The sequence below is a fragment of the Canis lupus genome, chromosome 31, assembly GCF_048164855.1.
Source record: "Canis lupus baileyi chromosome 31, mCanLup2.hap1, whole genome shotgun sequence".
In the NCBI taxonomy this organism is placed as follows: Eukaryota; Metazoa; Chordata; class Mammalia; order Carnivora; family Canidae; genus Canis; species Canis lupus.
The window spans coordinates 19,786,165-19,798,740 of NC_132868.1; the positions used below are offsets into that span (position 1 = coordinate 19,786,165).

The window sequence follows — 12,576 nt, forward strand, 5'->3', positions numbered from 1 at the left end:
AAGTATTATCATAACCATGTCTGAATATAAACAAAGGAAAATTTATGCTGTAAAAGTAGATGGGCACGGGGGTTTTTCTCAGTCTTAGAGATCATGGTAGATATTGGAATTAAGACAGGACTCAGAGTGATGAATCAGAAGATAGAAGCTGGGGAAGATTACCAATGGACAGATACAAAAGCAGCAGAAAGTCTGAGACTAACCCCAGAGCAAACACAGCCAGGTTCCATTGTTATGTCGTTATCTTGCTGTCAGTTAGTGGGGGCCCTGAATTTTGCACATCCTCTTTGCTAACATTCTTTTTTCTGTTTTTTTTTTGTTTTTTCCTACTCCTTGGCTTCTGACTAGATATTGAGAGGGATATTGGGATGAGACAAAAGGACTGAGTCACATCAGTTTTACTTCTGATAATTAGTTCCAGTAAAAAGATTGATAGAAAGGTGGTTGAAGTATTACTTTACACTCTGTTCCTGAATTACCAGTGTGGTCCACTCTATTTTTCTATGGATAATTAAGACTTGGCTAAGCATAGCTGAACAACACAGGCATGAGCTATTGTTGGTAGAGGAAAATTTTACTCTTTAGTATAATATCGTCAACCTTTGGTATTTGAGTGCCAAATGTATTTATCATTTATATTTTAATAATTCATTTATTTCCCATTTCATACAATGCTAAATAATAGGCATTATTTATTTCAAAATATAAGAAATTGTAGGGGCACCTGGCTGGCTTAGTCATAGTACATGTAACTCTTGATCTTGAGGTTATGAGTTAAAGCCCCATGTTGGGTGTAGAGTTTACTTATTTTATATATATGTGCATATATATAAGAAATTATAATATAAACATTATAAAATGATATAAAAAGAAAGAACTATTTAATAAATTGGCTTGGAATCATTCAATAACAATATGAAAAAAATTAATTTGCCTTGGTCCTCATACCATACATCAAAAAAAGCTCCAGATGGATATAAAGATTAAACCTTTTTTTAAGATTTTATTTATTTGACAGAGAGAGAGCACACACGAGCAGGAGGAACAGCAGGGAGAGCCCAACATAGGACTCCATCCTAGGACCCTGGGGTCATGACCTGAGCTAAAGGCAGATGTTTCACTAACTGAACCACCCAGGTGCCCTGGATGTAAAGATTAAATTTAAAAAAAGAATCAACCATAGATTACTCTCAGGAGATTGATTAGGTAGTAGAAGAAATTACGAAGGAAATGACAGGCATCTATGAAAATAATGTGTTCAAAAAATAATAAAATATAAAGTAAGTTTTCAAAAATATATTCTCTTCACATGTATTCAAGAAATAGAAAACCCCTTCAAGTTTATGAGAACTCTGGGACCCCGGCAGATAAATGCACGAAGCATAATTGTGACAATTCATGCAGAACAACTGTGAGCATTAGACAAATGTGGAGAAACCTTCCGCGTCACTGGCAATTAAAGTACTGCAAACTTGGGGTGCCCGGGTGGCTCAGTCAGTTGAGCAGCTGACTCTTGGTTTCGGCTCAGGTTGTGAGATTGAGCCCTGCACTGGGCTCCCTGCCCCACGGAGAGTTAGCCTGTGATTCTATCACCCTCCCCCTCTGCCCTGCACTCTCTGTCTCTCTCTCAAATGAATAAATCTTTTAAAATAAATAATAAAGTAGTGCAAACTTATAATACATTACCTTACACCTAAATAAATTAGAAGCCAGAAGACTATCGACAATATTCATTGATGACAAACTTATAGTCAAAGGGACACACTTATGCTTTACTGCTCTCAGCAAAAACTAGCGAAACCCTTTTGGATGGCAAGTTAGAATGTATAGCAAACTGTACTGTTTAACCTAAGAACTGAGTCTGAGGAAATAATATAAAGAAAGAAAAAAGTATCAAATTTAGACCAGACAAAAAGATGGAAACACTCAAGTACAGAAAAAAGTACAAGGGTATAGTGAGCAACTATGAAAAAGCTTATAATAAAAACTGGAAATATATGGGATATACACATTACCTGAAAAAAGTGTAAAAGATTATGTGTCACCTACAACTCCTACATAGTTGCATACATATGAGCAAAGACTGGAAGAGAAGATGAAAACTGAATATGGAATGGGATTGTAGATAAAATGCTTTTGTTTGTTTTTTTCTAATATTTTCTGGTGTTTCTAGCATTTAGCAGTGAATAAAGGTTCAGTAAATGGGGGAATAAAACACCCAAAGATGTCTAATTTTAGTAGTTACTACACTTAAAATTAGGATAACTTGGGTTTTTATAAAGTTTTTCAGGAAAATATAGCCCAGTATGTTCTTGCCCCAGAATCCAGCAATAGTACTTTATTTGGCCCCAGAGTGGCCAAAGTGACACTGTGTCTAGTTCCTCACCAGACAGACCCCTAACAAGTAAAACCTTCTGATGGTGTGTTATGGATATCTGGGTCCTGCGTTTGCTGCACAGATAAACCTTTGGGGATGGAAGTGGGGCTGTGTGACACACTTAACTCTTGTCAGTCATTCGAAGCCAGAAAGATCCTCAAAGCAGTCAAACCCACGTAACTCACTCATTCCTCCTGCATCTCACTTGGTATCATTTTTTTATTCGATGATTTCGTATTTGTGATCTATTTGTATTTTAGAGAAATTGTTTTTATGTAGCATCTATCTAATTTCGGCAGAGCAGAAACCTTCAATCTGCTCAGAGCAAAAGAATGGGTTAAATACCTATGCTGTCAACCATCCTCACTGTAATTTGTCCTGCCCCATGTCATTTTCTCTGGAAGGTCATGTTTTAACCAATATAATGAGAGGCCACATTTTATTAAGACTCTGCAGAATTTCTTTTCTCTCAAGGTTGAGAAAATTAGAAAAGAGGAAAATGTAGTTCCTTCTAGGTCCTGATGACCTCTTTCTGCTGCTTCTTCACCATGGTAGATGTGAGTTGATCTGCTTTCAAGATCAGAATATCTTCAGAGCTGACTCAACACTACCTTGTTCAATGTTCTGCAAACAGTGACCTTTTAGTGCTTGATGATCTAATGAAAATCCCCCGTAACCTTTAACATTGTCATCATCCTCTCTCCACTCTGTGGGACTCCTAGTTCTTTGATGTTTATTTTTTACCAGTTGACAATGAACTGATAAAAAGGGGGACAAGGAGAAGGATCAGTGGATCATATTCTCCTTTTTAAGTTCCATGAGATTAAAGCACATATTGATTGAATTTTTGAGGTACTTTATCTAAAAATAGCATTTTATTCATTATAAAAGTAATACAGGCTCAGGTTAAAAAAATACAGGAAAGAATAAAGAATGTAATGTGAATCATCAATAATGTCACCACTTAGAAATGACTCCTGTTACTTTTTTGGTGCAAAGAAAATCAACTTCTAAGAAAGAGAGAAACTGGAAAGTACTGCATCTATATGAGTAAATCTGTCATGGCTAATGACCCTCTCAATTACTTCATGAGAGGCAATGTGGTATAGTGGAGAAAGCACTGTCCCTGGATTCAGCCATTCTTGAGCTCTGGGCCCAGTTCTGCCACTTACCATCTATATGACCTTGGGTAAGTTACTTAATCTCCCTGTCTTTGTTTCTCATCTCTAAATAACCACAATAAGACCAGACTTACAAAATTGTTGAAAGGATAAACACATGAGATATATAAAGCTTTATGCTAGTGTCTGGCACGTAGTACTCAATAAAAGGTAAATATTAACATAAGTTTTAACATAATTAGATCCTTGTGAGAGTATCATTGAAAATTCAGGAAAGATTAATTAAGCATCTGCACTAGAGATTCAAAGAGGAGTAAAACAACACTGACTTATCATGGGTGATGGACTAGAGATAGTGGTATAGATAAGTGGATTGAACATGCAAGCTTGAAGTGAGGAGGTGGGCCCATGGGAATGTCAAGATATGTTTTGTTCAGTGGAGAGTATATTAGAGATCTCTGATCTGCTTGATTTCATTGGTTAAAAATTGATACAAACTAATACATGAGAATATGTGATGGATAGTACCAAGACCCATAGGAGGGTTGTATCTTTTGGTGAGTTACCAGGTGGGAGTCAAAGGGTAGAGATCATCTGGGGTGATGCTGAAGTTGGTACCTTTGGAATGGCCTTGTAGGATGGTCCCTGAGTAAATTCCGAGATCTAAGTTTGTTTCTCGCTTGTGTGCCTAGATACTTGGGAAGTGCCATTTGAGGAGATCTCAGAGCTGCAGTGGCTGGGTAGTGGAGCCCAAGGAGCTGTCTTCTTGGGCAAGTTCCGAGCGGAAGAGGTGGCCATCAAGAAAGTGAGAGAACAGAATGAGACGGATATCAAGCATTTGAGGAAGTTGAAGCACCCTAACATCATCGCTTTCAAGTAGGTCAAGGCTTTTTTTTTTTTTTTAAGAAATAGATTTTCTTTCCCCCAATATCTACATATGAGTTCCTGCTTTGAAAGACACATCAAGAATACTATAGACTTAGTACCATGCTAGGTGCTTTGGGAGGGCACCAACGATTGAATGAAAGTTATGTCTTTAAGGATCTTATAATCTAGTAGTTCTTTTTGCCAAAGCACACCCTTCTCAGAAAGGATGTACATGAGACAGAAAGGGAGAAATGGATTCCTACCAAGCAATCCTAGCTGATGAATTAACCTCATTTATCAGCGAGATGATGGAGCTCACTCTGAGATAACCTGCACATCCTAAAGTTCAGTTAAGAAAACAAAGCTATCAACGTGGATGGAACTGGAGGGTATTATGCTGAGTGAAGTAAGCCAGTCGGAGAAGGACAAACATTATATGTTCTCATTCATTTGGGGAATATAAATAATAGTGAAAGGGAAAATAAGGGAAGGGAGAAGAAATGTGTGGGAAATATCAGAAAGGGAGACAGAACGTAAAGACTGCTAACTCTGGGAAACGAACTAGGGGTGGTGGAAGGGGAGAAGGGCGGGGGGTGGGAGTGAATGGGTGACGGGCACTGGGTGTTATTCTGTATGTTAGTAAATTGAACACCAATAAAAAAAAATAAATAAATAAATAAATTAATTAATTAATTAATTAAAAAAAAAGAAAACAAAGCTAATATCTGATGCAATCACAGAACAATTAGTCTCTGTGTAACAGAGAGGTATTTTTTTTAATTTATTTTTTATTGGTGTTCAATTTACTAACATACAGAATAACCCCCAGTGCCCGTCACCCATTCATTGCCACCCCCCGCCCTCCTCCCCTTCCACCACCCCTAGTTCGTTTCCCAGAGTTAGCAGTCTTTACGTTCTGTCTCATCTTTCTGATATTTCCCACACATTTCTTCCCCCTTCCCTTATATTCCCTTTCACTATTATTTATATTCCCCAAATGAATGAGAACATATAATGTTTGTCCTTCTCCGACTGGCTTACTTCACTCAGCATAATACCCTCCAGTTCCATCCACGTTGAAGCAAATGGTGGGTATTTGTCATTTCTAATAGCTGAGTAATATTCCATTGTATACATAATTATTACAAGTTCATATTTAAGAAGGGAGGCTAACAGAAACTAATAAAAAAAAATACCTCTCTCTCTAGTTTCTGTTAGCCTCCCTTCTTAAATATGAACTTGTAATAAGAGGCATCTTCACAGTGTTTCTCCCTGCCTCAGGCTTTGCTAGATCTCTTTTCAAGTAATGCTAAACACTCAGCCTTCTAAATCTAATGACAGCTGAATTACTGATGAGAGTAAGTTATATGCTATGCTCATTCCACACTGTAGGTGTTTTCAAGAGTGTATGGACATATCTTTCTAGCTCAGACTGTTATTTTCATAATAATGGTAGGGATCACTAGCAAAAGGGGAGGCATTAGGGGAAATTTGAGGAAGTCCCCAAATCTGGCAGTGCTGAGCTCTAAATATGTGTCATCTCTTCTGCCTGTAGCTTTCCCTTGAGTTCCCTCTCTTGCCAGGCTTCAAACTCTGCTCTATCCTGGAAACAAATGGATGAGTGGCTTTACAGGAGTGAAAGTTAAGAACAGGAAAGCTAGTCTTTAGGTAGAATGACAGTTAAGAAACTAGAGCTTCTTGATATGTTTGATGTATATATTTCGATCCTGGAAAATAATATGAGCAATGTGGCTATAGCCAGAAGTGGAATAATTTACAAATTCCCCTTTCCTAAACTAGGAAGAACTTCTCCCAGCCCCCAAGAGGCATCCTCTCTTGATAAAAGTCTCATTATAAAGGTAAACATGTCATGTGATAATTTTTCATTGGAATCACATTCCTAAAGTAAGGAATAGAAATCGTGGGTAAGGGTTTTGTAGAATGGGTTTAAATGAATATTGATGTTGAGTTTTGATTCCTAAACAAGACCCCTTAATGGAAAGGGAAAGAGATGTGAAAAGGAGAGAAGCATTCAACTGGGATACTAAATGAAGTATGTGAATGTATTTCCTTGTGGAAGGAACATCCATACAGTGGGCATGGGAGAGAGCTTCAGTTGCTCTAGAGATTCCATCCTTTGTTGCCCTATTTGGGCAAGGAGGATGTGAGACGAAAACGAAACGCTATAGAGACTAATCATAATCTTTCCAACAATGATAAATTTCAAAAGACAACAGAAGGGTTATTTTTAAGCAGATAGACTATCAGACTCACTTCTTTCCTTCATTTGACTTCACTGAGGATAATCATCACTTCTAGTTTGCTACATCCTAAATGGAAGGAAGGACCTTTCATTTAACTTATATTTAACTCAGCTTTTAAGCTTAGATCACTAGGATGCTGAGTTTGAGACACAGAATATTCTCTAGATTAGTGTGGTTTTTTTTTGCCTCCTGAAGTGAGCTGAGCTGTATGTCCCAGGTCTGAGGGTTTTCCAGCAGGGATGTCCTGGGTAAACCAAAGGTAGAAATGTATCCTGAGAGTATGGGTGTAAGAAGCTTTATTTTTCCTTCCTTTCTTTTTTTTTTTTCTTCCCATTTTCCTTGCAACCTTTTCCCACCTTACTCTTTTGATCCTCTTACCTACATGTGCAGTTTTCTGCATTTTGGTCAAGTATTGCCATGCCAATGCCCCACTTTTTAGGCTGAAGATGCTTGAATAGTCTTTACCTCTACATGGAAAACAATAGTGAGACTGTGTCCCTGGTTCATTACACCATGCTCTTGAGGCATTGTGCAGTGTTATGTTTGCAGCCATCTGTGCCATGTGTTGCTTGGCCAATGAATCATTCAGGACCGTCTGGAAGATATGAAGGCATGATTAGATTTTAGTATGTCTCTCTGGATACTGATTGCTGTGCTTACAGCTTCCTTTGAAGTAAGAACCATGTACAGAAGGGGAAGTGAAAGAAAAGAAGTCTGTATTTTTTTTCTTCCAATTTTTTAAAAGCAATCTTTGAGGAAAACCTAATCTGACTGTTCCTAATGGAATTGGGTGCCAAGGGGAAGAAAAAGGTAGCAATTAGAAGTGATTAGAGAGCTGCTATTTATAGCTACTAAGAAGCCTTGTCATAGTATAGGGTTGATGGGATGATTGCTTCTCATTCATCAGTCAAGAAAAATGAAAAGTACATATCACTGTTACCCTTTCTGTCTGTGCAGCAAGTTAAAACATGGTTGAATAGGATGCTGAATAGCTTCAAACAAATATTTATTTTGATATTCTTAAGCACATTATTCCTGCCTAGTCATTGTTTTTTTTTTTTTTTGTAATGAAAATTAAATTGTCTGATTATAGTTGTGGTTTATCTGTGTTCCACCAAGTTCTCCTAAAAAGTCAAGTAACAGAAACTTGAAAAAAAATTTCATTAGACATGAAGATGAGAATTCTGGGTAGCTTAGAAAGTGATAAGGAGCATAATAGAGATAGCTCTGTGGCATTTGACAGGCATATCAGGGCAGGGAAAATGAAGACTTAGTTTTACTTCTTCATAACCTGCTGTTCTTTAGGACGTTCCTATGATTGCAAGCTATGGCCTCTTCATTCTCTCATCGCTGACAGCCACCTAAGGGAGAGGACATGAATTGGTAGCTGGCTGAGGACTTTAGCTGGGCATCTTGCAGATAGAATACTCTCAACTCTAGAAAGTTTTGGAAGAAGGCGTACATACTTATTAAGAGATGGGATACCAAGAATGGCATAATTGTTCTCCACTTTTCTTATCTTCATGACAAAAGTATGAAGTAGAGTTAATATCATTATCATTTTTCTAGGGTAATGCTGACATAGGAGTCCCCAGTATGCATGTGTATGCAGACGTTGCAAAGCAAAATGGAGGGCAGTGTCCCATAGTGAGTAGAAAGAGCATAGGCTTTGAAGTTAGACTGGATTAGAATCCAAGCTCTGTCACTGGCATATCATCTAGGACAGGTCACTTTCCTTCTCTGAGCCTTACCTGTTAACAACGGAAGGGGTCATAACTATTGTGTAGTGGTTTGGGGAGATTCAATAAGACAATAAACATGGAAACATTCCTGACAAATAGAAGAAATTCTCCCATGTTGGTTCCCTGCTTCCTAACCCTTACAATTGCACATGTTTGTGCAAAGGATTTAGTGCAAAGAAGGTTCAGGTAAAGTTAAGAAATAGCTGTCAAAGACTTGCTGTGAACTTCTAGGCCTTCTTGGTAGAGAGACAAGAACCTGGAGACCTTTCCCTTCAAGGAGCCTATAATCTGTATGGGGAGAGGAAAATTGTGCATAAAAAACTAGTGGCTCCTGTGTAGCATAGTAGGAAAGAGAAAGATCTTCTTGGACTGGAATAATCAGGAAAAGATTTGTAGATGACATAGGAATTGATCGAAATATAGGCCACATAGGTATGTGTTACATTGTATGATATTGTTTTTATTCTAAATAGAAATGTTTTTCAAAGACTATATAATATAGAAAATTGTCTCTTTTTTGATTTTCAGTCTAGTTATCTTAAATTTGACTAATTTAAAATTCAACAACTAATAGTTAAAATAGCAATATTTTACCAGAATTCTCTTTCTGTATCCTATGTATAAAACCTTCTATTTAATTTTAAAAGGAAGAGATTTAAATGATTCTTAACCATCTAAAACAACACAGTCCCTGGCCTACTCGAGTCTCAGGAATCCCAGAATGGAATGGTCCCCAGAGAAAAGCACCAGATACAGCACAACATAGAATCAGGAGTAAACAATATGAACTAAAATTGTCTGTGTGCATAATAGAGAAGATTGGACACTAGAGGTGTTTTAACGGTAATTGAAGAATCAGGAAAGGTTACATCTTTAAAAAATAATATGGGTAGAGAACTGGTCTTAATTATTTAATGTATTAAATGTTCTTAAAATATAAAATATCTATACAGGTATGTTTGCATGTATGTATGAATTTATAAACATATTTGTGTTTTCTTGAAAGGGGCGTTTGTACTCAGGCCCCCTGTTACTGCATCATCATGGAATACTGTGCCCATGGACAACTCTATGAGGTTTTGCGAGCTGGCAGGAAGATCACACCACGGTTGCTAGTGGACTGGTCCACGGGAATTGCAAGTGGAATGAATTATTTGCACCTCCATAAAATTATTCATCGTGATCTCAAATCACCTAAGTGAGTTTTGGAGTGAATTTTTGTTTTATTGCTTTGAATAAGGAACTTTATCAAGCACGGTTCAAGTTTTTAGACATCATATGTGCAGTTCAGCTTAAATCAGCATAGTGGAAAATTCTATTTGCATGTTTCTTTGGATTATTGTTGACCAACTTACTTTCTTATGTGACAGATGGCTCCAAGCACCTGACACTAGTTTTCCCTGTGTTGTTGTTTTCCCTGTGTTGCTTTTTAATAGTGCAAGTATGAAGCAAGATTCATTATTAACTGAAGTATTTACTCTCCATCATCCCATTAAAGCCAAACTTCCCCACCTGAAGGTTTGGTTTATTGTATTAAAAAAATGAGTTTCAAAAATGCATACGATAGGATAAAAATGGATGAATAAGAGACAGAGGCCAAGAAAAAATAAGAACATTAGAACTAAAGCTTGCTCACAAAATATATGCCACAAGGTTCTGTACAATTGTTAGAGGTAGACTGTAGATTTGGCCTTTGACCTTCCTGGAGTCTAAGCAGAGTTGTGCCTAGTAATCTGTTTTCGAAATGATTCTTTGGCTATCAATAATCACTTTAAGAGGAGTGTTTATTCACTTCCCAAATTGCATGAAAGGAAGAAAGGAATTGATAAAATAGGGTATTTCCTTGTAGCTTCTGTTTTATTATTTTTCATCACACTTTACTGTAGAGAAGCAGAGAGGAATTAATTGTTTTTTTTAAAGATTAAGATTTTTATTTTTTTATTCATGAGAGACACACAGAGAGAGAGAGGCAGAGACAGGCAGAGATAGGCAGAGGGAGATGCAGGCTCCTTGCAGGAGCCCGACGCGGGACTCGATCCCAGGACTCCAGGATCATGCCCTGAGCCGAAGGCAGGCACTCAACCACTGAGCCACCCAGGCGTCCCTTAATCTTTTTTTCAAAAACATGTAGGTGTAGTGCTTTCATGGTTTATAATATTTTTTTAATATCCATCATTACATCTGCTTTGATGTTGGCAAAAATTGTGTGGGGGTAGTTGCAACAAGTATCATTCATTATTCTTATTTTATATAAAAAAAAAAATTAAGGATGCCTGGTGGCTCAGTCAGTTAAGTGTTTGACTCTTAATTTCAGTCCAGGTCATGATCTCGAGTTTTTGAAATTGAGGCCTGTTTCAGACTGCCTGCTGGGCATGGAGCCTGCTTAAGATTCTCTCTCTGCCCCACGCCCCCCACCCCCACTCCTCTCCCTTTCTAAAAAAGAAAGAAAATGAAAAAAAAAAAAAAAAAACAAGGGCTCAAAGCCCAAAGTCATGGAGCTAGGACTTGAACCCAGAACTTTTAGACTCAAAGCACCTACCTGCATCCTACCTCGTCATATGAAGATGAGGGATTCCCAGTGATTTCTGTTTCCTCTCCATGGAAGACACAAATCAGTCCTTGATTAAAAACTTCAAAGCAGCCTTTGGTTACCACCACCGTTCTCAGCGGGGATCATCGTAGTCATTAGCTCAATGAACAGCCCCCTCCTTGCTTTACTTGCAAATAAACTTTATTATAGTCTTTATTCCATCTGTTCACATTCTTACACAACCTGTTGCATTTGTCATCCACTACACACATAAAAGACACGGAAGATTTGCCAAAGGCCTCTATGAATGGTTTCCTTCTTAACTCCCTGGTGCCCCTTGAGAATTAACTTTAGAGGAAGAAGTCAGGAAATGTTAGAATATATAAAATCACATGCTACTTTCTTTGACTCTTGTCATTTAAAGATTAGAGTAATAAGTTACCCAATAAGGCTTTGCCTGTGTTATCAGTACTCCCCTGAACTTCCGGCAGCCTTGGCCTCTTTGGGTTCCAAGCTAACTTTGAAAAGACAAACATCAGTCTGGCTTGCAGTAAAGAGAGATTTCATTACCCGCATTAAATCTTTGGCTGTGTGACCCCAGCTTTGTTTCAGAGAAGACTTTACGTAAGTTCTAACCTCATGTGCCCTCTAGTCCTCCCTCCACGTCCCTTCCCTCTCACCATGCCAAGAAGTCTCATAGTGAGCAGCACAAGAGAAACAGAAGAGGAGCTTCTCATGGTTTTCTTTCTAGGGGCTTATCACCTTTTCTGACTTTCATGGTATATGATACCATCCATTCTGAAACTATGTCAGATATCCCATGATGTTTAAGTCCTTATGCATTTTCACCAAGACTAGCACCGTTAAATCAAAATTTCCAAATTATGTAAATTTTATATATCAGGTGTAAAGCTAGGGGTAGGACGTGATGAAGGTATTCTAACAGTTGTAAGCAGAGCCGTTTGGTAAGTAGAGAGCCACGTGACACTGGCAGGGAAAGAGGCAAATACGAAGTTCCTGGTTCAGAGAAGGGAGGAGAGGAATTAAGTTTTCTGTTTTCTAGCCCCCTCAAATCTATCTCTGAATATCAAGCCTTCTTCTTATTAAAAATAGGTCTTTAGATCATTAAGTCTCTAGAACCCTAACTCATTAACATTCTAAAGTTCTAAACAGGTTATTTCACTTGAATTCAGTCCAGTTTGTAAGCATATTAATAGTTTGGATTTGACTGGTACTAGATTGTATTCATCGTTAAGGCTAGAAAAGCAATTTTCCCAGGTCACATTTCAGGTAAATACCATGAAAAGGAAAACATGACTTGCATGAAATCTACTTAAGTCTAAACCTATTCCAGCTCTCCCTTATCAACATTGGTGGAGTCCCACTATATACTTATTAGCTTTTTATTGTAAAAAATCCCTAGTGTTATAGTCTCATGTGTGATTTTAGTTAGCCATTATTTTTTTAAAAAGATTTATTTATTCATTTATGATAGACACAGAGAGAGAGCGAGAAAGAGAGAGAGGCAGAGACACAGGCAGAGGAAGAAGCAGGCTCCATGCCGGGAGCCTGACACAGGACTTGATCCCAGGACTCCAGGATCGCACCCTGGGCCAAAGGCAGGCGCCAAACTGCCGAGCCACCCAGGGATCCCCAGTTAGCCATTATTTAAACA

At 38.0% G+C, this 12,576-nt stretch overlaps 1 protein-coding gene across 8 annotated transcripts in view; it reads left to right on the forward strand.

Moving 5' to 3' along the window:
• MAP3K13 (mitogen-activated protein kinase kinase kinase 13) overlaps nt 1–12,576 on the forward strand; it is a 169,783-nt gene that overhangs the window by 127,944 nt on the left and 29,263 nt on the right. For all 8 annotated transcript variants that reach the window (XM_072807715.1, XM_072807714.1, XM_072807717.1 and 5 more), the window contains 2 exons: nt 4,191–4,374; nt 9,378–9,569. In XM_072807715.1, coding sequence (XP_072663816.1) covers nt 4,191–4,374; nt 9,378–9,569 — 376 coding nt within the window. The remainder of the gene's footprint in view (nt 1–4,190; nt 4,375–9,377; nt 9,570–12,576) is intronic.